Source organism: Hippocampus bargibanti, linkage group LG14, assembly GCF_051943395.1.
Source record: "Hippocampus bargibanti isolate YZ-2025 linkage group LG14, ASM5194339v1, whole genome shotgun sequence".
Taxonomy (NCBI): Eukaryota; Metazoa; Chordata; class Actinopteri; order Syngnathiformes; family Syngnathidae; genus Hippocampus; species Hippocampus bargibanti.
The window spans coordinates 3,699,687-3,722,911 of NC_142747.1; the positions used below are offsets into that span (position 1 = coordinate 3,699,687).

At 48.8% G+C, this 23,225-nt stretch overlaps 1 protein-coding gene across 6 annotated transcripts in view; it reads left to right on the forward strand.

Moving 5' to 3' along the window:
* The window catches only part of fat3a (FAT atypical cadherin 3a), a 173,614-nt gene that overhangs the window by 144,867 nt on the left and 5,522 nt on the right, over positions 1-23,225 (forward strand). For 5 of the 6 annotated variants that reach the window (XM_089013079.1, XM_089013080.1, XM_089013083.1 and 2 more), the window contains 4 exons: positions 10,458-10,704; positions 15,456-15,609; positions 17,980-18,680; positions 20,176-20,289. In XM_089013079.1, the coding sequence (XP_088869205.1) occupies positions 10,458-10,704; positions 15,456-15,609; positions 17,980-18,680; positions 20,176-20,289 (1,216 nt within the window). Of the gene's footprint in view, positions 1-10,457; positions 10,705-15,455; positions 15,610-17,979; positions 18,681-20,175; positions 20,290-23,225 lie in introns of those variants that run through there. The other variant, XR_016117097.1, reaches the window with a different exon arrangement.

The window sequence follows — 23,225 nt, forward strand, 5'->3', positions numbered from 1 at the left end:
TTTCCCATTACAAATAATGTAAATCGTTTTAATCCGTTCCAACACCCTGAATGTTTACCTTTTTAGTACAGTATTTTACACATTATTTTATGCATGACATTTCACATTAAAATGCTGACCAACACATAAAAAGCAATGTATATCTCAGAAAATGTTAAGCAAAATGCAAAGACACAAATAACATAAACATAAATGTAACCCAGGCTAATTGTACGTTCGTAAAGAAAATAATTATGAATAGGATTGTTTACCTTTGTAGTAGTCAGCAGAAGGCGCAAGTGGACGGAGGAAGGAAATTTATTGTTTGGAAGGAGAGTCCCCTTCCATAAAAACTTCGGGGAGCTCTTCTGTCTGATAGGTGCTCACACGTTCAAATCTCTTTGCTACGGATGACTCGGCTACAGGATGTTCTTTTCTCTTAAAATATCTATCCAATGACACTTGCTCTCACTCCCATAGCCACATCACTAGATTTCACAGCCTCCAATCGATCTCCATGATACTAGATCGCAAGACAAGGTGATGTGACATTGTCAGGAACTGACGCTTAACAAATCAAGTGGAGGTCTTTTGAAAAAAACTCGACGTCAGCCAATCACCCATCCCTTTATTTGATTGATACACCGGAGAACCAATCAAATGACATCTCATTGAGAGACTCACTGCGAGCTCAAACAACGGCCCTTCGTTGCAAAGTGAACAGGGATGTTGTTAGTTACATCCTAATTTTTTGCTCGGTTTTCCCCTTAAACGTAAGCTAGAGTATAAAAGAGTGGAAGAGCTGGACCAAGTAAGAAGAAAAAAACGTAGCACTTTCATACGGAATGAGATGATGACTTTTTTTCACGATGACATTTTAAAGTGCGGTTGTCTCGTCAGCCAGTTATCAGAGTGAACTCAGGTAATGGCATACAATTGACATAATTATGGTGTGTTGTGCAACATATGCGGATATACATCAACATAAATTGCAATAATCTTCACTATATTTCTCAATAAATATAATGAGTAGATCATTTTGACTTAGTCATTTCAAAAGTAGCTCCCTTGCTGAAAAAAGTGTGACCACCCCTGCCTAGCCGGATCAGACACTAGCACACCTCCTTCATATTTTGCTATTATTTCTTTCTTAAATGCAATAGTTGTATGCACTACTTTTCTTTTTTCACTTGTATATATATATATATATATATATATATATATATATATATATATATACACACACACACACACACACACACACACACACACACAGAGGGGCGGCCCGGTAGTCGAGTGGTTAGCACACCGGCTGCACAGTGCAGAGGTCGCCGGTTCGCGTCCCGGTCCGGCCTCCCTGTGTGGAGCTTGCATGTTCTCCCCGGACCCGCGTGGGTTTTCTCCGGGTCCTCCGGTTTCCTCCCACACTCCAAAAAATGCATGGCAGGCATATTGACCACTCCAAATTGTCCCTAGGTGTGAGTGTGAGAGTGACTGTTGTATGTCTTTGTGTGCCCTGCGATTGGCTGGCAACCAATTCAGGGTGTCCCCCGCCTCATGCCCGAAGACAGCTGAGATAGGCTCCAGCAACCCCCGCGACCCTAATGAGGAATAAGCGGTACGGAAAATGAGATGATATATATATATATATATATATACAGAGATACCTCTGCTTACGAACGCTTTAGCTCACTAACTGTCGTGGTTTGCAAGGTGGTGATCGCAGATGTGGATCCCAAAAAGCAGGCAAGAGGGAGGAGAAGGTTGTATTTGAGAAATTGTATTAAAATAAAGTCTACAGGAACAGAATCCACCAGATGGTCGTGCCGGGAGTAGTTTTAAGTGTCACTGATTGTAACGACCAGCACCTGCGAGGCAGCAGGCAGGGCTGACAGCGCTACCCGGTGGTCGCCAATCTGAACGTGGCAGTCCGCCAAGGCTCAGGACGACCAGCACCTGTGCAGGTGCAGGCGGGGCCAACAGCGCCCCCCGTTGGTCGCCAACCACTTCATGACACAAACCTTTCGCCTCACGCACATTATATTCGCGAGCTTATAGTGTTGGCTAACAAACTAGTTTTCGGCGGACAAACCAAACCAAACAGCGTCACGGTGGCTGGCGGACTAGTTTTCCACTTTCTTTGAATACAGACGCGGTTTGTTATCGAGTGGAGTACTTTTGCTATTATGGGACCGAAAAAGACCCCACCACAGGCTAGTGTTAAGCCGAAAAGGACACAAAAGAAAATGACGGTTGAGCAGAATAAGGAGAAACATCGAAAGACACCAACAAGGTGTGCGTTTGTGTGACTTATCATCCCAGTACCAGTATGCTAAGTCAACCATTGCTATGTGTGACTCAGGGTGTTTCTGTGTTGTCTAAGCAATGGTCTCGGGCAATAGAAGAGGTTGAAAAACTACATACGATGGATACGACGGGTATTATTGCCGAGAAAAGCACGGCCGAGAAAGCACGGCAAATTCACTCATATATCATCAAGAGAGACATCAACGATCATCACAAAGGTCAATATAATGACTTTATTATATAGTACAGTTTATTTGATTACAATCCAAATGTACATTTATTATACATAAAATAAGGTATAATTTGTGTAGGTTTAAGACTAATTTAGTAGAAAATTATGTTTTATGGGGACCTGGGAACGAATCATGAAACACTGGACATGATGTTGTTCTGTCCGTTTGTGCCAATCGATGGTCCTCACATCAAAGTCGAAGTCAAAGTCAAAGTCAGCTTTATTGTCAAATATGCTAATATGCATGACATCCAGCACAGATGAAATTACTGTCCTCTCGGACCCAGCATGCAAGGCACTTATAATTACTTTAACAAACATAAACATGAAACGCCAATTTGCTGGGAGAGGGGAGCCGCTGCGTGTTCATGCGGCGCCATCTTGGGAAAAAAAAATTTGAAAAAATAACAAATATGACAACACAAAGACACAGTCATTCATTCTTCAGGACTTGCTGTACCCTCTTTGTGATGACATGAAGCAGTTCTAATTGAAAGAGGAGAGGATCAAAGCATCCATGTCAGCAGCAGCATGAGATTAGCCTTGATGTTGAGAGTAGTGTGGGAGCTGTGCCTCAGGGAGGGGAAGGTTGTGAATTTGGGACACATCGTCAGTAGTGCTCCAAAAAATCATTGGGTGTTTCAGCCTTTTATCACGAGACACCCTCATCGATGGTGGCCAGAGACAGGTTGATCACGCTCGCTCGTGCTTGTGTCCCATGCCCAATCAGATGTTGAGAAGCTGGTGAGGGGCGAGGGGTTGTGTCTTAGGTTGATGATCTACGAGCCCAACAAGGGTCCTTCCTCTTCATCCAGATCCACTGGCCACTTCTTTCTGCTGCTTCAGAGACTGATCTAACTGTGTGGCACAGAGCCTGTCCATGGATACCCAGGTCTTTTGGCAGTCTGATGGTTGAGGAAGCCACAAACCCTCTGCATGCAACTTCAATTGGATATACTTAGGCTTTCCATCCTCGCTGTTGCGCATCCACTGCGAGTTCTGTGTAGCGCAACTTCTTGCGCTCATAGGCCTTCTTCAAGTTTTCTCACGGGACTGTGAGTTCTGTGATGTAGACAGACTTGAGTGAAGGGGACCAGAGCACCAAGTCTGATTTTAGGGTGGTTGCTGCAATCTCCGCTGGGAAAACCAATTGCTGGCCAATGTCAACCCGCATCTCCCAATCGCGGGCTCTGGATAGCTGTCCAACCTCTGGTTTGGCAGGAATCCTCCTGGTTGGGCTTTTTTCTGTCCCTCTCGGATGAAAGTCAATGGTGCTGTGCTGGAGGTCGTGGCTCTCATTGGCAAGGAGTTGATGGTATCCCTCTTGCTCTCAAGGGCAACTGCCAAACTCTTCAGGACCTGGTTGTGCCTCCAGGTGTAGCGGCCTTGTGTGAGGCTGGTCTTACAACCGTTCAGGATGTGTTTGAGAGTTCCTGGAGTTCAACAGAGGTCACAGGTTGGATCTTCGCCATACCATTGGTGGAAGTTTTTTGGAGATGGGAGCACATCATTGATGGCTATGATGACGAAGCTGATGTTGCTTGCCTCCATTTCCCAGAGATCCCTCCAGCTGAGCTTTCTCTCTTCCAGGCCTTCCCACCTCATCCATTGTCCCTGCTTTGCAAGAGAGACAGCCTTTCAGTTCTTTCTGCTTCCTCTTGGTGGCGCACCTCTTCCATCACCCTTTTCCTTCTTTCCGATGTTGATGCCTTACGCCAAGATGGTTTGTTTGTAAGGCCAACCCCCCCTCTTCCGAGCTGGACGTGTCCCACAATGCCGCTGTGGCCTGCTGCACTGCGATGGATGGCGTCCATTTCAGTCCAGTTGATATGGGGGGTGCAGCTTCACTGATCTTCCGGTCTCTGGACTCTGTAAGCGTCATCGGAAGTCTCACTTTAGAGCACTTGTACTCTTCTGTGAGGCTTGTGATTGGAAGCTCAAGGACCCCTTAGCCATAGAGGCTGATGTTGGACAGAAAGTGTGGAACACCAAGCCCTCTTTTCACATATCTAGTGATGGCTCGCTCCATCTTCTCCACATTTGAGAGTGGGACATCATAGACTGTGAGTGGCCACAGTACCCTAGGGAGAAGTCCAAACTGCAGACACCAGAGCTTGAGCTTCCCTGGCAGTGAAGTCTTGTTGATGTTTTCCATTGGTTATGTCCTGCTTTAGTTGCTGCACTTGATCTTTGGCTCTTAGGTTTGCATTGTACCACCTGCCCAGGGTGTTGACCCGTTCTTCCGACACCGTTAGTATTGGGTCATCACCAATGAACTTTTTTTTTTAGCTCTCCCTTGACTATTGAGATGCTGCGTGACTTGTTCGGCTTGATTTTTTATCCAGGCCCATTTGATGTTTTCCTGCAGTTTTCCAAGTAGCCGCCTTGTGCAAGCTGCAGCAGTGGTTCAAGTGGTCATGTCATCTATGTATGCCCGGATAGGTGGGAAGTGGATCCCATTCCTGGTTTGCTCACCGGGAACTGATTATTCTCCTTTTAATGATTTCTTATGGGAAATAAATGTTCGTAAACTGAGGTATCACTGTACTTAGAAATAATATGTATTATTATTATTATTATTATTATTATTATAATTATTATTATTATTATTATTATTATTATTTATAATCCACTATATTCAGATTTTTGTCATGAGCGAGTTGACAGCGGGGCGGAGCCTCCGCTCCCGCCGTTCGCCAGCTGCTGTCAATTCCCTCATTACTGACTGCGGGACATTTAAACCCGACGCTGGCACTTACCCAGCGCCCACTAACGTTGTTTGTTTCGTCATTATTTCTGTTAATAAATCGGTTGCCTGCACTTACGCCTCTGTCCTGTTTGGCGATCCACCACCTATCCCCAACGTTCCCGCTCGTCAGCTGCAACTGTCGCCGCCGGAACGTGACAGAATCTTCCGACCAACATGGATCCCGCAGACAGTAACCGTATCTTCTCCGTCCTCGCTCAGCGGGCGGAGCAGATCGGTCAATTGGTGCCGGCCCTCGCGGAGATCCGCCGCGACATCCACGTATTGGCTCAACGGGTAGGAAGACTTGAGATCAGTGACGCTTCCGCCTCGGCGGCCGTCGCCTGCCAAACCATGAGCCGCGAACCCAACCTCCCACACCCCGCCCGTTACGGAGGGGAGCCCGGACGCTGTGCGCAATTCCTGCTGCAGTGCTCCATCGTATTTGACCAACAACCCTCCGTATATACCACCGACGCGGCAAAGGTGTCGTTTGTCACCAGCCTGCTTGCCGGCCCGGCAGCCGCTTGGGCGTTGGCCGTCTGGGAATCACGGCCGGAGCTCCGAGCTTCCTTCCCGGACTTCGTCGCCGAGCTGCGGCAGGTGTTCCATCACCCGGTGAGTGGGCAGGACGCAGAGGCCCAGCTGTGGAGCTGCCATCAGGGCAGCCGATCGGCGGCGGAATATTCCATCGCCTTCCGTGTCCTTGCAGCCGCCAGCGGATACGGCGACCGCGCCCTGCGTGGGATGTTTCGGCGCGGCCTCAGTGCGGCGCTAAAAGACGAACTGGCCACCCGCGACGAATGCTCCAGCCTTCGCGAGCTGATCTCCCTCACGGTGCAGCTGGACAATCGGATGCGAGAGAGGACCAGCTGCCCAGGCTATTCCCGAGCCCCCAGCGGGGACCCGAGGGGGCGGAGCCGGGATCTCTCTGCGCGGGGGGAACGCGGCCATGAAGCCTATGGAGATGGGGGTCGAAAGGGCCGCTCCACAACAGCCAGGGCGTCGCAACCCCAGCCCGGCTTGCCAGCTCTGTGGGAAGTCGGGACACCTAGCCCCGGACTGTTCTAGCTGGGGGCCCCCCGGGAGACCCTCCAGCGACTGTAAGTCGCCCCGTCCCCCCAAACTACGGGCCCCGTTAAGGTCCTCGGGTGGGTTCGCATCGCGGAGAATGGAGCTGGATGCCGTAATACACGGTCCCACCAGGACCATGTCTGTTCGGGCCCTCGTGGATTCGGGGGCCGACGGCTGTTTCATAGACCCGCGCGTCGTGTCTGCGTTGGGTTGTCGGGTTGTCCAGCTGGGGGCGAGTCGGAGCATACTCGATCTCGACGGTCGGTTACTCGCCGAGGTCAAGCAAGAAACCGTACCACTTCGACTCGTACTCTCAGGCAACCACGTGGAATACCGGCGCTTCTTCGTAATGCCAGCACGCTCGGTTCCCATCGTGCTCGGGTTACCTTGGCTGGGGACCCACAATCCGGCCATTTCGTGGGACGGACCTACCATTCAGGGGTGGAGCCCCCTGTGCTACGCCCACTGCCTCAGGTCGGCCGCGGGCGCGTCGTCATCATCTCGTGGCTACCCACCGGAGGTTATTAGTTTAGAGGGGGTCCCGCCCTGTTACCACGACCTACGACAGGCGTTCAGCAAGGACCGCGCCCTGTCATTACCACCGCACCGTCCCTATGATTGCGCCATCGACCTCCAGCCCAACGCTCCATTCCCCAGTTCTCGGCTTTACAACGTCTCCCAACCCGAACAACAGGCTCTCCGCGACTATATTGACTCTTCACTTGCAGCCGGGCTCATTCGGCGTCACGGTCACCCTTGGGAGCGGGGTTCTTTTTTATCACCAAAAAAGATAAATCGCTGCGTCCATGCGTGGACTACCGTGGACTCAATGAAATAACTATCAAGAACAAATACCCGCTTCCATTGATTGACTCCACCTTCGCGTCCCTCCAGGCCGCGACCGTTTTCACTAGACTGGACCTCCGGAGCGCGTACCATCTTATTCGGGTCAAGGAGGGGGATGAGTGGAAGACCGCATTTAAGACGCCTCTGGGACACTTCGAGTACTTGGTGATGCCATTTGGTCTCACCAATGCACCCGCTGTGTTCCAGAATCTGATTAATGACGTCTTGAGGGATTTTCTGAACATTTTCTGTTTCGTTTATTTGGATGACATTTTAATTTTTTCAGAGTCCTTCGAGGCACATCGCCAGCACGTCCGGCTGGTTCTGCAGCGGCTGCTGCAGAACCGACTATAGATAAAAGCCGAGAAATGTGAATTCCACACCTCCTCCTTACCATTCCTGGGCTTCATCGTGGAGCGGGGGCAGATTCGAGCTGACCCCGCCAAGACCGAAGCGGTGGTAGAATGGCCCACGCCCACCTCTCGCAAGCAACTACAACGCTTCCTGGGCTTCGCCAATTTCTACCGCCGCTTCATCCGTAACTACAGCCGGAAGGCCCTCCCTCTCACCCAACTCACCTCTACTAAGACCCCGTTCAGGTGGACGGAAGAAGCGGACGCCGCGTTCCGCCTGCTGAAAGGGGCGTTCACTCACCCCCCAGTTCTCCGCCACCCAGACCCCAACGCCACATTCATTGTGGAGGTTGACGCCTCGGACTCAGGCGTTGGGGCGGTACTCTCCCAACGCTCCTCAGTCGACCAGGAGCTCCACCCCTGCGCCTTCTTCTCCCGCCGCCTCAGTCCCGCAGAAGCCAACTACGACGTGGGCAACCGGGAGCTGCTCGCCGTCGTATTGGCTCTTCAAGAGTGGAGGCACTGGCTCGAAGGGGCGAAAGAGCCGTTCACCGTGCTTACCGACCACAAAAACTTGGCGGTCATCCGGGCCGCCAAGAGGCTAAACGCACGCCAGGCACGGTGGGCGCTCTTCTTAACCCGCTTCTCCTTCACCCTCACCTACTGTCCAGGGACCAAAAACACTAAGCCCGACGCCCTCTCGCGGATCCACGAGCCAGCGGGCAAGGAAGACCTCGCGGAATCCATCCTGCCCGGCCGCCAGATCGTGGGGGCGCTCCAGTGGGAGGTCGAACGGAGGGTCATGGAGTCATTAAGAGGTACCCCGGCTCACGATAACTGTCCCACTGGCAGACTGTTCGTTCCCCAGTCGCTGCGCTCGGAGGTGCTCCAGTGGGGGCACGCATCCAAGGTGGCGTGTCACCCAGGGGTGAGCCGCACCGAGCACCTCGTCTCTCAGCGATTCTGGTGGCCGCGGCTCCGCGACGATGTGGCGGACTTCGTTAAGGCATGCCCGTCGTGCGCCTGTGGCAAGGCTTCCCATCAGCCCCCGGCAGGACTGCTCCGCCCCCTACCCGTCCCCCCGCGCCCTTGGTCCCACATATCAGTAGATTTCACCACCGGCCTCCCCCCATCCCGTGGTAAGACGGTCATCCTCACGATAGTGGACCGGTTTTCCAAGTCGGCACACTTTGTGCCATTGACCAAGCTGCCGTCCGCTATCGCGACGGCGACACTATTGGTCAAACACGTCGTCCGTCTCCACGGGATCCCTATTGACATCGTGTCGGACCGAGGGCCCCAGTTCGTATCCCGGGTCTGGAAGTGTTTCTGCAGGTCCATGGGGGCGTCGGCCAGCCTGTCCTCCGGTTACCATCCACAGTCCAACGGCCAGACCGAGAGGAAGAACCAGGACCTGGAGGCGGCCCTGCGCTGCGTGTGTCTCCATCGTTCATCGGCCTGGTCCATCCATCTCCCGTGGGTGGATTATATGCCCACAACACCCTGGTCTCCTCAGCCACAGGTCGGTCACCATTTATGTCGGCCTACGGCTACCAGCCTCCGCTCTTTCCCACACAGGAAGGGGAGGTGAAGGTCCCGTCGATACAACACCATCTTCGGCGGGCCCATCGGGTATGGAGGGAGACCAGGGCAGCCCTATCACGCACGGCGGCCTGGAACCAGAAGGTTGCGGATCGCCGTTGCCGTCCCGCGCCGGCTTACCAGGTGGGCCAGAAGGTCTGGTTGTCCACAAGGGACCTACGGCTGGCCGGGACCAGTCCCAAATTGGGTCCACGATTCGCGGGCCCCTTCGCAGTGGAGGCCATCATCAACCCGGTCGCGGTCCGACTCCGGCTGCCCGCCTCCATGAAGATCCACCCGGTTTTCCATGTCTCTCTCATCAAACCGGTGGAATCCAGCCCCTTGGCCCCTCCTCCCGCCCAACCTCCCCCCCCCGCAGATGGTGGACGGAGGACCGGTCTACGCAGTGCGGGAGATCCTGGATTCACGGCGCAGGGGAAAGGGCATCCAGTACCTGGTCGACTGGGAGGGCTACGGACCGTAGGATCGTCAATGGGTCCCGCGAGCCTGGATCCTGGACCCGTCGCTCCTGAGGACATTCCATGAGGCTTACCCGTCCAAACCGGGTGGTCCGCCAGGAGGCGTCCGTTGAGGGGGGGGGGTACTGTCATGAGCGAGTTGACAGCGGGGCGGAGCCTCCGCTCCCGCCGTTCGCCAGCTGCTGTCAATTCCCTCATTACTGACTGCGGGACATTTAAACCCGACGCTGGCACTTACCCAGCGTCGGAAGATACGTCGCCTCACGCTTTGCCAGTACCTTGAATGTTTATTCAGTACCTAGTTGCTTCGCCCGAGGATATCATTCTAGCCACGATCGCAGGTATTGTGTTGCCTCGCGTCGTAGGCTGTTTTTGCACCCTCGTGTGCCTTTTCATTTTGTTAGTTAGTGTGGTTGGGTGGATTGCCGCCGCTCGCCCACTAACGTTGTTTGTTTCGTCATTATTTCTGTTAATAAATCGGTTGCCTGCACTTACGCCTCTGTCCTGTTTGGCGATCCACCACCTATCCCCAACGTTCCCGCTCGTCAGCTGCAACTGTCGCCGCCGGAACGTGACAATTTTAAAGTACTCATTGAAATTGGTAATGGTTGTTGCATGTCTAAATTAGCTTTAGTTACTGGCACGAAATGTGCAACTGCAGTGTATGTTGCAGTAGAACGCAATGATGACGAAACTCACTTTGATTTGCTCAACTACTCGAGTAAGATGTACTGCACACAGGTAGAGAATGCAGTCAGTCAAAATGTCAGTGAAATATTGAGGGTAGAAGCGATGACTCGATCCCCCACGGGTATCATATCTTGAGTTATTGCTTTGACATTTGCCCACTTTGGCCCCAGGTGCAGCATCCCATTTCACGGAGCCTCGTTGACTCCCAAAAGGACCTGAACGTACTTGAGGGCTTCCAAGGTTGCTTGGACTCAGTCATGCTGAACAACAACGAGCTGCCTTTGCAGAACAAGCGCTCGCACTATGCTGAGGTGGTGGGACTGACAGAGATCAAGTTGGGTTGCATCCTTTTCCCTGATGCCTGCATTCAGTTGCAGTGTCGCAACGGGGGAAGCTGCAGCAGTCTGCCTTCTGGTGGTGAGTGACCGCAACTTCAAGCGGTATGAAACAAAATCACAAATGACAGAAACGTGATGCCACCAATCAAATATTCTTTTTTTTTCTGGCATCAATATTTGATTGTGACTATTTGCTCCACTATAGTCATTACATTAGATCAGGGGTGTCAAACATACGGCCCGCGGGCCGGAACCGGCCCCTAAGGGGGTTCGATCAGGCCCGCAGGATAATTTGAAAGTGGAAAAATGCATAAAAGACAAGGAATTAATATTTTTAATTCACTGCAATTCATGGATTAGCCGCTAAGGGACGCACTCTTTCTATCAGAGTAGAAGACACGCCGCATCACTGAGACAGACTGAAAACAGCAGACGGTGTCAATGCGCCATCTGCTGCTTGTTACGACGTTGTTAATACCTTGGTCTCTACCTCTCCGCTACACCCTCATTAGCCAAAATGTTGTTATCCAAACGGAGAAAAGAAGATAAGAAGTGCAGAATTTTCTAAGAAAAATGGACCACGTCCTATTTATTTACAGAGATGCATGGAAAACCTTTGTGCTTGGTGTTTGCAAGAAGTTTCGGTATTGAAGGAATATAATATTCAACGCCACTACGAGACTCATCACAGCGAAAAATATGACGAGTTGCAAGGACAACTGAGAAGAGAAAAGATTACGAATTGTTGGCGGGTCTGAGGAAACAGCAGTCAACTTTCATCCGGAGCCGAGAATTCAATGAAGCAGCGGTAAAAGCCAGCTACCTAATTGCTAGCGAAATAGCATTAACATCGAAGCCGTATTTCGACGGTGACTTTGTTAAACGATGCATGATGAAGGCGGCTGAACTTGTATGTTCAGAGAAGCGACAAGCTTTTGCCAATATTAGCCTGACGAGGAATACTATTGCAGAGAGGATTTATTGCATTTTCCGTGGCAATTGAGGACAGCACTGACATCACAGACGTGGCCAAACTGGCCATATTTATTCGATGAGTTGATGAGACATTGACTGTTACTGAAGAGTTTCTTGAGTTGGTGCCAATGATGGACACCACAACAGCCGAGGACATTTTCGGCTCTGTCGTTGCTGTATTGGACAGAGTTGGAGTGGACTTGTCCCGCGCTGTCAGCCTGGCTACAGACGGCGCGTCATCCATGGTCCGAAAGAAAGCAGGTATTGCGACAAAGTTCAAAGACAAAGTACAAGCCCTTAATGGAGAAGGTCGTTTCTGGACATTTCACTGTATGTATTTTGCACCAGGAGGCATTAAGTTGCAAGTCGCTGAAAATGGACCACGTCATGGAGGTGGTTGTTCGCACTGTAAATTTCATCCGGTCCAGAGGTCTGAACCATCGTCAGTTTGACAAACTTCTCAGCGACAGTAACATTACCCACAGCCTGCCATACCATACTTTAATGTTAGTCAGCAGCTTCAAAACAAAAGTTCTGTGTTAGAATTCTACTGTTCATACAACTCCATAAATTTTCAGTATGTATTGTATGTCTATGTAGGTTTCATGTATGAAGTTTACAGATTTACAGAACAGGTGAATGTAGCATATGTCACACTGCTACAGAATGTTGCGACAGGTCGAAAAGCAGCGGTGACGTCACGACCGCAGGTAGACTAAGATGGTGGCACAATAAACACGTTGACAAAGCAACTCTCCTCTCTCATTCCTCCGGACACAACATTGGCGACGAAGATGGACTTCTACACAGCTCCCCTCCCCTCGTTTCTCGCGCTCCCCGGCAAGCCACCAGTCCCGCGGTCCCGCTGGTATGACTCGTTCACGACATATCTGACGGCGACCGGACTAAACGAGGCAAGCGAAGCACGCCGAACGGCTATGCTAATACACAGTTTAGGTAGTGAGGGGCAGCGCATTTTTCGCTCTCTTGGACCCGCGCAGACATACAGAGATTGTGTTACTTTATTGGCCCGACATTTCGCCCCACCTCAGGGCGTGATTGTCCGGCGGATTGCCTTCCATCAACGACGGCAACGAACAGGCGAGTCGGTACACCACTACGTTGCCGACTTGCGGTGTTTAGCGGGCCTCTGTAAATTCGGCCGCTTGGAGGAGGAAATGATTAGGGATCAACTCGCCGAGCACGCGATTGATCCCAAACTACGGGAGAAACTGTTATTGTCCCCTGACGACCTCCCACTATCGAAGGCTGTGGAAATGGCATTTCAATTGGAGAACGCAGCACAATTAACGGCTCGGTTCGTGAACCCACCCACACCTTCACACTCTCCCGCGTTGGCACAGATTTTTGCTCCAACCCCTCCACTCCCAGACGCCACCTTCACCTACGACTCCACCGCTACATACGACGGTGCCGAGATAAATGTGGCCAGACGTCAAGGGGCCGATGCACGCACGCCTTGTGTGGGTCAGCCTCGCACCCCACACGTGCGCCCACTTGCAGAGCCACCGGACAACGATGCCAATGCTGCGGGAAGATGAATCATTTCGCAAGGATGTGCCGCTCTGCTCCCACCTTCACCAACGACCGTACCGAGATAAATGTCATCAGACATCAACGGGCCAACACACGCAGACCTTGTGCCAACTGTGGGTCTTCCTTGCACCCCACACGCGCGCCAACTTGCAAAGCCATTGGACAGAGATGCCAGCACTGCGGAAGGAGGAACCACTTCGCCAGGATGTGCCGCTCTGCTCCCACGTCAACATACCCGCCATGCCGCTCACCAGACCAGCCGAGGCGAACCACCATCCACTGCGTGGGCTCGCGCGCCAAGCCATTCAAGTGGTGCACAGTGGAACTTGATGGAGTGAGCTTACCACTCCTGCTCGACACTGCAGCCTCCAGGTCACTGTTGAACGTGTCCACAGTTCGACGGCTATTTCCTCATCTCCAGATCGAGGCCAACGCTGAGGACTTGTTTGGCTATGGCCAAACTAAGATTGGTATGGTGGGCACTGCCACCTTCACAGTGCGCTATGGCTCGAGGACTCTCCCCCCCTTCACCTTCCAAATATCCCGTCATGGCGCCAACCTATTGGGCTTGGACTTGTTTTGTGCACTCGGCTTTTCTATCTCTGACAATGCGGGTGCCACAATTCACCCCCAGGCCAACGGGGGTGGAGAAAGCTCCAACCAAGCAGACGGCCTGCCCTACTCTTCCTCAGCCAGCAGAGGGCCCAACGAGAAGCGCCGGACGAAGCAACCCACACTGACTGTGTCGGACTGGGTCCGCATTCGCCGGCCGAGCTGCTCTCACAATTTGAACTCATTCTGGACAGCACCAGTCCAGATTGCCGCCCAACTCGGACCGACCACCTTCTGTCTGGCTGACGGGTCCCGTTGGCATTCCAGCCGCCTAAGGAGAGTGGCGGCACCGACCCCCTCGAACGACTTCTCAGGCAAAAACTACTGACGTCCTGTCACACATCAGAGCACACTGATGGGACGCCTCAAAGAGCGTCGTGAACCAGCCGTGCCCGTGGGGCCAGAGCCTCGGCCAGCTCGCGTTCGCCTTTGCCCTCGGTATTTGGACAATCATCACCGATTTTGAATGTTCAGACCCTAGCCAGTGCTTAGCCTATCGCGTGGCAGAATAACCCACACGGCTAAGCAGGGACACCGGCAGTCTACCCGATTTCCCTTGTTACAGAGTGTTTTTGGTTCCTTCAGGGAGGGGGGGTAAATGTAGCATATGTCACACTGCTACAGAATGTTGCGACAGGTCGAAAAGCAGCGGTGACGTCACGACCGCAGGTAGACTAAGATGGTGGCACAATAAACACGTTGAAAAGCAACTCTCCTCTCTCATTCCTCTGGACACAACAGTGAACACTTTCTTCATTACACATTTAAAATCACTCTCCTAAATTTGTAAAGTGTACGCAGGGATTACATTTAGAGTTGATATGCGTATGTGTAAGTGGTTTAAAAATTCTCTTTCTTTAAAAGTCTCATTTAATCTTAAAGTGCATTACTATATTTTTCAGTATCAATTAAAGTTTTGTGCCTTTGTACAATCAGTGGGATCAGTTGCACTGCATATTTGTGAATTATCAAAATAAATTGCACATTTGTCTAAGGAAATATGAGGTGTTTCATGAAATGTTTTGTAAAAGGATAGTTCATTAAATGCCAATATTTTCCTAATGTTCTTGTGATTCTTTACACCAAAACAAAGGAAAGACATGATATTTTTGCTATTCTTAGCAGAGTATGGTATAATTTTAATTGTCCGGCCCACTTGACATCTCCCTAGGGCTAGGCCGTATGTGGCCCGCGATGCGAAATGAGTTTGACACCCCTGCATTCGATCCACCCACCCCAATTTATTATCCACTAATACAGTCACTCATGTTTAATAGCTTTCACACAATGTGCTCTCTATTAGTTCCTATCAGCTATCTTTTAGCTATCTTGCTTGCTGGCTAGCGAGCTAACTAGCCAGCTATTAGCTATATACATGTATCATCCGACTTACGACCGTCTCAACTTACGACCACCCGTACTTACGACCACCACCTCCAGACCCTGTTTTTAAGATTTCAGATTGTATGTAATGATCGAATGTAATTTTTCGGTGCCTTATAGTGTAATATATCGGAAAAGTTTGAAAATACACCATTCATTCATTGGGGGTGCACCTTATACTCCGGAAAATACGGTACTTCTTTCTTATCATCAACCTGTCAAGTCATGCGACTTCTGCAGTGGAAAGGAAAGCTCAAATTTGTAAATTGTGTCTGTCGTTTTTGTCTCTTTCTTGTCTGCAAGGATTCTCATGCAGCTGCAGCCCTTTGTACACCGGGTGGCGCTGCGAGATTGAGATAACAGCGTGTGTTCCCAACCCCTGTAAGAATGGTGGACTTTGTAAGGCGATTGGCAATGCCTTCCTTTGCAGTTGTCGAAGAGGCTTCATGGGGCTCACGTGAGTATTATTGCAAGCAAGTACTGAATTTGTCGTGTCATTTGATGCATTCAAACAAACACCAGCAAAGAGGAGATGGAAATTTAAAGTAAAAGTTAATGATTGGAGATCGGAGGAGGAATGAGCGTTTTTCCTTGTTCATTTTTGTTTTTTTAAACGCCCGTATGCAGTCTAGTCTACGTGAAGTGTATAAATCACATTTGTCAAAGTCACGGCCCGGGGGGCTAAATCTGACCCGCCTCATCACTTTATTCGGCCTGCGAAAGCAAATCAAACTTATAAAATTCTGTGCTCATCTATTGAGCTAGCGAGCGAAGGAGCTGTTTAGCGAAGGAGCTATTTAGCGAAGGAACTCACGAGCGAAGTATCTAGCTAGCCAGCGAGCGAAGGGGCTAGCGAGCGAAGGAGCTAGCAAGCGAAGGAGCTAGTGAACAAAGGAGCTAGCAAGCGCGCGAAGGAGCTAGCAAGCGCGCGAAGGAGCTAGCGAGCGAGCGAATGACCTAGCGAGTGAGCGAAGGATCTGGAGAGCGAGCGAAGGACCTTGGGAGCGAGCGAAGGAGCTAGCGTGCGAGCGATGGAGCTATCTAGTGAGCAAAGGAGCTATCTAGTGAGCAAAGGAGCTATCTAGTGAGCAAAGGAGCTAGAAAGCCAGCGAAGGAGCTAGTGAGCGAACGAGCTAGCTAGCGAAGGAGCTAGTGATCGAACGAGCTAGCAAGCGAACGTGCTGACTAGCGAGCTAGCTAGCGAAGGAGTGTGGTGTAGTTCACTACATGTCGACTAGAGCGGGGTGGGCAATGAATTTTTATCAGGGGCCGCATGACAAACCTGAATTGTGTCAGAGGGCCACCAACTTTCTTTCATTGTAAAATTCTCAAATTAAATATTTTGAATAGCTGGTACTGATAATCAGAAGAATAAAGCACTCTATAAATATTTATATTAGATTATGTGAAATTGTGGTGTATAGTTTAAAAAAAGAAAAACAATTATTGAACCAGTGCAATTTATTTTAATTTGTTAATCTCCACAAAACAATACTTTGTAATGTTTTCCACCTTATGTTTCTCCTTCAGTGGGAACAATCCAGTCTGTTCTGGTCTTGAGCAAGGGCATTGAAATCTGGCGGAATGTCTGAAGTGGCTAGAGGATCTGTGTTTGGATTTGATACAATACAAAAATGCCAATTTCTGATCAGGGTTAATTTCTGTCACTTTATCCTGCATTCTCTTGAAAAGTCCAACATGTTACCCGGTTAGATTTGGACAACCATCTGTTGTAACACCTGCAAGCTTGTCCCATTTCAGTCCTAAAATGGCCATACATGCATTTACCTCTGTGAACAAGTCATTACCAGTGGTTGTCCCTTTATTGACTGCATGACTGCTAACTCCTCCGTGATTTGAAAGTCTGCTGTTATCCCACGTAAGAAGATGAGCAACTGGGCGGTGTCACGTACATCGCAGCTCTCATCCAAAGCCAGAGAAAAAAAGGCAAAGCCGGCCGCTCCGTTCTTCAGCTGAAGCTCTAAATTTCCCGCGATGTCCTCAATCCGCCTCGTTACAGTGCATCGGGAGAGTGAAACGTTCTCAAATGCGCCCTCTTTCTTTGGTCACATCAGTGCAGCAGAGTCCAATAAACACTCCTTAATAAACTCGGTCGGAAAATGCCTGACTTTTTCTGGCGGTTTTGTGAGAAATGACATAACTTGTCCTGACGGCTGCATCACTGGGAGTGTGCAGTTAAGTGAAACATCCTTGTTGGGTTTGTAGTTTTGCAAGAAATGCATCAGACACCCTTGCACACTCTTCACCAGACAGATTTCTGTATTTATCTTCATGCTTGGTCGTGTAGTGGCGATTCAAATAATATTCTTTAAACATAGCAACCTGTGTACCACAGACTAAGCACACTGCTTTACCTTTAATTTCTGTAAAGAAATATTTGGCAGTCCATTTCTTGTTGAAAATAGGACATTCGTTATCAACTTTTCTTTTCTTCGGGTATGCGACATCTTGACGGTAGCCTGGCGAACTCTCACGTAACCTGGCGAAGTCTCGCGTAGAGTCTATGTCGTGCATACGTAGTGCTTTTCAAAATAAAATTAGAAAATAAAAGTTTTTTCATTTAATTTATGTTGTTTATGATTGGCTTCACACGGGCCGGACAGGGACGTACAAACAGGGACAGGGCCGTAATTTCCCCTGGTCTGCACTAGAGGGTAGCATTAGCCAGGAAATAAGGCCCGCGAGAAGGCTTTGGTGACGCTAACTTGAAATCGCATATGTTCAAGCAACAGGAGCTAAATCGTGTGTCCATTATTCTTCATTCATTCTTCTCATCCCGTCTTTTTTCCAACCCTTCGTCCCGCAGATGCGAGAAGGACGTGAACGAATGTGACCGCAGCCATCCCGAGGGCGAGTGCGAGAATGGCGGCATCTGTGTCAACACCCACGGTTCCTTCTACTGTAACTGCACCGCGGGCTTTGTGGGACAGCGTTGCGGCCTGAGGCCCGTCGTGGTCCCCGACATGCAAGCCGGGCACGCGGTGGTCGGGAAGGAGGAGTTGATTGGCATCGCCGCGGTGCTCTTTGGCATCACCACCCTCATCATCCTCTTCATCGCGTTCCGCAAAAAGGTCTTCCAAAAGAGCTACTCCCGCAATAACCTGTCGCTGATTCAGGATCCCGCCACCGCAGCCCTTCTCAACAAAGCCAATGGCGTTCAGTTTAAGACTCTGCATTGCACCTCGGGAGACCCTATAAATCTCTACTCGGAAACGGGACTGGGGCCCACTGTTGGGTTGATGGGACCCCCTCAGATCCCCGTCAGGCCCATGGCGTACACGCCGTGTTTCCAGAGTGACCCGCGGGCCACTTTGGAAAAGATGGTGGACGGGCGCACGGCTGACCATCCGGAGATGAGCACCTTTCACCCGGAGTCGCCCAGGATTTTGTCAGGGTCCACCAAGAGAGGGCTTGTGGTGTGCAGCGTGGCCCCAAACCTACCCCCAGTTTCTCCTTGTCGATCGGACTCTGACTCCATACAAAAGTGCCCATGGGACACAGATGGGGGTGAGAATATTGACTTTTAGGACTACATCAACATTCAATACAGCCTGAGAAACCTTACATTCTCTTGCTTATATGCAAGTGTGCCTTATATGTCCAGGTAACATCCGACTTACGGTCGTTTGGTCGTAAGTCAGATGTTGGAAATACATTCATAATGTTGAATAGAGACTCAGAGGCGAAATTACTCGGAACCCCCCCCCCCTCTGTATACGTATATAGATAGATAGATAGGTAGGTAGGTAGGTAGATAGATAGATAGATAGATAGATAGATAGATAGATAGATAGATAGATAGATAGATAGATAGATAGATAGATAGATAGATAGATAGATAGATAGATAGATAGATAGATACCTGTTGTGGCTCAATAATACTTCATATAAAAGGTGCACATGCGTGTAAGGCGCAGGGCCATCTTTTGAAGAAAATGACGACTTTTGGGTGCGTGCGCCTATACTGGAAAATGTGGTGTATATTAATATATACATATACCTGTTGCGACTCAACACAGGGCGGCTCGGTAGTCGAGTGGTTAGTACACTGGCTTCACAGTGCAGAGGTCGCCGGTTTGCGTCCCGGTCCGGCCTCCCTGTGTGGAGTTTGCATGTTCTACCCGGGCCCGCGTGGGTATTCCCGCGTATTGCCTCTGCATCTCAAATAACCCTTGAGATTCGGCTCCATTAATTGTTGGTTTTGAAAAATGTGTTTTTTTTAGTCTTGTCTTGTTGGGCTCGTGTCTTCACATTGAAATGCAAATGAGCTCCATAAACACGAGTTCTATCCATCGGCGAGACGCGTGGCTTCCAATAGAAGGCAACACAAAGAGCGCACGTCCTCCGGTTTCCTCCCACACTCCAAAAACATGCATGGCAGGCAGATTGGCCACTTCAAATTGTCCCTAGGTGTGATTGTGAGAATGACTGTTGTAACGTCTTTGTGTGCCCTGCGATTGGCTGGCAACCAATTTAGGGTGTCCCCCGCCTTGTGCCTGAAGACAGCTGGGATAAGCTCCAGCACCCCCCGTGACACTCATTAGGAATAAGCGGTATGAAAAATGGATGGATGGATAATAATACACTTCATTTGTAAGATCCTTTAAAAACGCTCAAGGTTACTTTACAGTCACAGGATAAGTTTTTCTGTGGGTGAGCTGCGACAGCCACACGCGCACAACTCAACCCGGAAGTAACTCAAATAGATAGAAAGCTAGCTAGCTAGCTATTATATAGCCAACAGATAGCCTGCTAACTAGCTTGCTAGCCACTAGACAGCTAAATAGATAGCCATCTAGCTAACAGATAGCCAGCTAATTAGCCAATAGCTAGCTAGCTAGCTGGATATAAGGCGCACCTGCATGTAAGGCGCAGGGCCATCATTTGATGAAAATGAAGGCTTTTCGATGCGCCTTATACACCGGAATATACAGCGCTCTTCCCAAAAAGACTCATTTCATACAGCAGTTGTAATAATTCCAGTCTGATCCCGTTTTTCCAGGTAAGATGGCTGATATTGCTGAGGAAGTGACTTGTGTCACCGGGAGCAAGACAGGCAGCCATTCCGAGGTCCAATCGCTGAGCTCCTTCCACTCAGACTCCTGCGATGACAACGGTGAGATACACACTCCGTCTTTCCTTTCGGATCGTATTGTTCGGGGACCCTCTGCATCTCAAATAACCCTTGAGATTCGGCTCCATTAATTGTTGGTTTTGGAAAATGTGTTTTTTTTGGTCTTGTCTTGTTGGGCTCGTGTCTTCACATTGAAATGCAAATGAGCTCCATAAACATGAGTTTTATCCATCGGCGAGACACGTGGCTTCCAATAGAAGGCAACGCAAAGAGTGCACGTCTCCAGCTTCGTGTGAGGAGAATAAGGATGCCACAATGTAACACGGCTCGGAATTGTCAATGAGGAGAAACGCAGGAATGGAAACTTTGACTCCAAGCTTCCCTTGTGTGACCTCCTTCACTGCCAGACCATGTGCAAAATATGTGTCCACTCCAGTGCAAGGTTTTTTTGTCATTGTCACTGGAATTCCAGAATCCAAACAATATTGAGTTTTAGGACTATATAAACCTTCAATGCAGCGTTAGAAACCTCAGATTCTCTTCTTTGATCATAAAAAAGAGGAAAACTCCGAAGTTATATGGGTCTGGAGTTATATGAGGTTGAAATGAGGGCATATGTACAAAATACGATGCAATACATACATATTAATTTATATAGCGCTTTAACAACAGCTGAAGCTGGTACAAAAAGGGCAAATGCTTTCCCCTTGTGGAATGGAAAAAACATTGCCAGAGGTCTGAATGCGCTTTATCGGTACCCCCGGCAAGAAAAAAACAAAACCCGAACAAATTCGGGAATGGCACTCCACGTCATATTTTCAATTCCCGAATAAATTAGTGAATGGAAGTGAATGAGTTAATCAAGCGGGCGCTGTTTAAAGACCCTCCTCCCCTCTCCTGTTGCGATTTCAATCGGGCAATATGAAAATAAACTGAAAAATCGCACTCATTTCATGAAGTGACCTTGAGAGTTTTGAAAGGCACTTAAAAATGAAATGTATTATTATTAATCTAAAAGAGGTTTCCAGTGTATAAGGCGTTATATAAATAGTTATAATGTGCTTGAAAAAAAAGTTTTCTAGACTTGGAACAGATAAATTGATTATAATGGACAGTGCTGTTTCGGTTTTCGAACAAATCGGTTTTCGAACAAACAGCGAGCTGCTGTGACTCACACCGGTATATAAGGCACAGGGTCATCTTTTGACAAAAATGAAGGTTTTTGGGTATGCCTGATAAACCGGAAAATATGGTAATCGGAGGAATTCAATTAGACCAGGTATTTCAAGCTAATCAGAATCAAAGCCTTTAATAGTCCCAGAGTGGGGAAATTTGCAATCTCCAGCAGCAAAATTGAAATGGGTGGGGGTCTCGAAAAAAAAATGTGTATTTTATGTACAAAAAAAATGACAGAAGACGAACTGTACAACTGCAAAAAATGTTTCTTAAAAAGAACTGTACGTAGTGCAAAGTATAAAAGTACAGTGATACCTCAGCTTACGAACGCTTTAACTGACAAATTTTTCGCCTCACGAACATTAAATTCGCGAGCATATAGTCTTGGCTGATGAAGTAGTTTTCGGCGGACGAAGCAAACCACAGTGCCGTGGTTGCTGGGGGACTACTTTTCCACACCCCTTTGAGTGCAGATGTCGTTTTACATCAAGTGTACTACTTTTGCAATTATGGGACCGAAAAAGACCCCACCACAGGCGAGTGTTAAGCCAAAGAGGACACAAAAGAAAATTACGGTAGCGCAGAAGAAAGAAATAATTGAAAAACATCAACGAGGTGTGCGTTTGTGTGACTTAGCGTACCAGTACTAGTACACTAAGTCGACCATTGCTACGTGTGGCTAAGGGTGTTTCTGTGTTGTCTAAGCATCGTTCTCAGGCAATAGAATAGGTTGAACAACTTCTGTTGATTTGGATTAACGAAAAGCAGCTAGCAGGTGACAGTGTGAGTGAGGGTATTTGTTGGAAAAAATGATGTATCTCTTTCTGGTTCTGGCTCTACGGAGTTTTATGATGAAACATCAGCGGGGACCAAAGTGTTGAACAAAAAAGACTACTTTGTTCTTGTAAACAACAGAAGGACATGTCTGGTCGAGGTGGGAAAGCCAAAAGAGAAAGGGCCGCCCCTTTCACCTGGTTTTATCATACAGCAGTGATGACATCATCTCGACCGGGCCTATCAGCAACGAGGGGGTATTGGGAGATATTAGACTGAAATTAAAGGTGTTACAGTACACCCTCCAGATACAAAGTTATCTAATAAACTACATACATCCATATAGACTAAACTAAGAATGAAATAACATAGGATGTTTACGGATGAGTATAAAAAACGTTCTATCAGTATTATTGACAAGGAAGCACGGCAACTTCACTCGGATATCATCAAGAGGCAACTACATCAACAACCATCAATAAAGGTCAATAAAACGACTTTATTATAAGTACAGTGTATTTCTTTCATTTCAATACTGCCACGTCCACTCGAGGCGTAGTGACAAGACTCGAGGGACGACGGAAGGCGGAAAGGGGCGCTCTGGACGGCGATGACGATGTGACAAATACTATAGCACATTTATTATACGTAAAATAAGGTCTATTTTGTGTAATTCTTGGTCTAGTAGAAAATTGTTTTATGGATTATTCTCATTTTAATGGTTTGTTATGGGAAGTAACTACAGTAAAGTCTCGCTATATCGATATTAGAGTGTGAAAAAATATAGATATAACCGGACGATCTATATATCCGTCCTGCGCCGAACTGCATTAAAAGGGGGGGAGGGAAAAAGGTAAATGGGGGATCTTTGATATGGCATGTCATTTTATCATTGGGTTCATGGATTGCGTATCTAGCATGCTTTTTGTACAGTAGTGAAGTGAAAACTAAACTTGTGCATCAAATAAAAACGTCTTTACACTTTTTTAATGACTATTTCCTTTCAAAAATGCAACCAATGCAAAAAA